The 1,519-nt window shown below is 35.7% G+C and overlaps 1 protein-coding gene across 1 annotated transcript; it reads left to right on the top strand.

The window, feature by feature from the left end:
- Positions 1 to 551: 551 nt before the first annotated feature.
- On the top strand, positions 552 to 1,019 carry LOC145095653 (uncharacterized). Its single transcript, XM_079033494.1, has one exon. The coding sequence runs from the start codon at positions 552 to 554 to the stop codon at positions 1,017 to 1,019; it is 468 nt and encodes a 155-aa protein (XP_078889620.1).
- The last annotated feature ends 500 nt before the right edge of the window (positions 1,020 to 1,519 follow it).

Below are 1,519 nucleotides of genomic sequence, written 5' to 3'. Positions count from 1 at the left end.
GATGGGACCAAACATGTCAAATTAACAAATGGATTTTTAAGTGTCTCATAAATGTAGGAATTACAAATGGTGTAATTAATATAAGGTTTTTACCTTGTTAAAATTGGGTAAATGGGATAAAGGATACCTAACCATTTATTTGATTTGTAACTTAGATCCTAGACTTTAAATAAATAATATTTTTGGAAACAAAAGGGTATTATTATTTAAAGAATTAAATACTAAATGAAAACTTTGCTAAACTTTTATAGATGGCTCCACCAATTACTGTAACACATCGCCCAATGAACATTCGATCAATTCTTGACAAAGAAAAACTCAACCACTCCAAATTTTTGGACTGGCGCAGAAATTTAAGAATCGTTTTGAAACAAGAAAAGAAAGACTATGTCGTAGAAAACCAAACTCCTAATGAACCACCTGCTCTCCCAAAGGTTGCACATGATGCATGGCTAAAGCATGTAGATGATTCACTTGATGTTTCATGTCTCATGCTTTCCTCTATGGTTCCTGATCTTTAGCGGGATCTGGAACACTACACTGCCTTTGACATGATTGAACATCTCAAGGAGATGTTTGGAAAACAAGCTAGAACCGAAAGGTTTGACATTGTGAGAGCACTTCATGCCATGAAAATGAAGGAGAATGGGAATATGAGCACGCATGTTCTCAATATGAAAAGCTACATGGATCAATTGGAGAGATTGGGCTCTCTATATCCACAAGACTTGGCTACAGATATCATCCTGAACTCTTTGTCAAAGTCTTACAATGCTCTCATCATGAACTATAACATGAATGGGTGGGAGAAACCAATCTCTAAGTTGCACGGGATGCTAAAAACTGTAGAGAAGAATATCCTAAGTAAAACTCCCCAAATGCTCATGATTAGGGAAGGAAAAGTCAAGAAGAACAAAGGCAAGAACTTCAAGGGAAAGAAACAAGCTGGCAAGGGCAAAGGGAAGAAAGCTCCTCAAAATCCACCACCCAAAAAGAAGGAAAAAGGTTGCCAAAGATGACACATGCTTTGAATGTGGAGTTGTGGGGCATTGGAAAAGGAATTGTCCTAAGTACCTCGTAGAGTTGAAAAACAAGAAGGTCGGGGATAGCCCTTCAGGTATATCCATTGTCATGATTGAAATGAGATTATTTAGTTTTTCATTAAACAGTTGGGTATTAGATACTAGTTGTGGAGCTCATATTTATAATTCGTTATAGGGATTCAGAAAGAGTAAGGAACTGAAAGCATATGAGATGGTATAACATGTGGGCAATGAAGCATGGGTTGCAGTCAAAGCAATAGGACATTTTGATTTATGTTTACCATCTGGTCTGTATTTGACACTAGACAATGTGTGCTTAATTATTTCTATTACTAGAAATATCATTTTAGTTTCACGTGTGAGAAAATTTGGTTATGATTTCAAATATGTTGATGATAACATTCACTCCTTCCTGAAAGGAATCTTCTATTTTAAGGCTAGACAAATAAAAGGAATTTATGAACTAAACCTAGATA

This window comes from Lactuca serriola, chromosome 3 (assembly GCF_051521515.1).
Source record: "Lactuca serriola cultivar US96UC23 chromosome 3, Lser_US96UC23_V15, whole genome shotgun sequence".
NCBI classification, from domain to species: domain Eukaryota; kingdom Viridiplantae; phylum Streptophyta; class Magnoliopsida; order Asterales; family Asteraceae; genus Lactuca; species Lactuca serriola.
Note: the sequence above shows the minus strand (reverse complement) of the source record. Positions and strands in the feature narration are given on the sequence as shown.

What these genes read in the sequence shown, in the direction of transcription:
- LOC145095653 (XM_079033494.1), top strand. Translation starts at nt 552, where the DNA reads ATGATTGAACATCTCAAGGAGATGTTTGGAAAACAAGCTAGAACCGAA.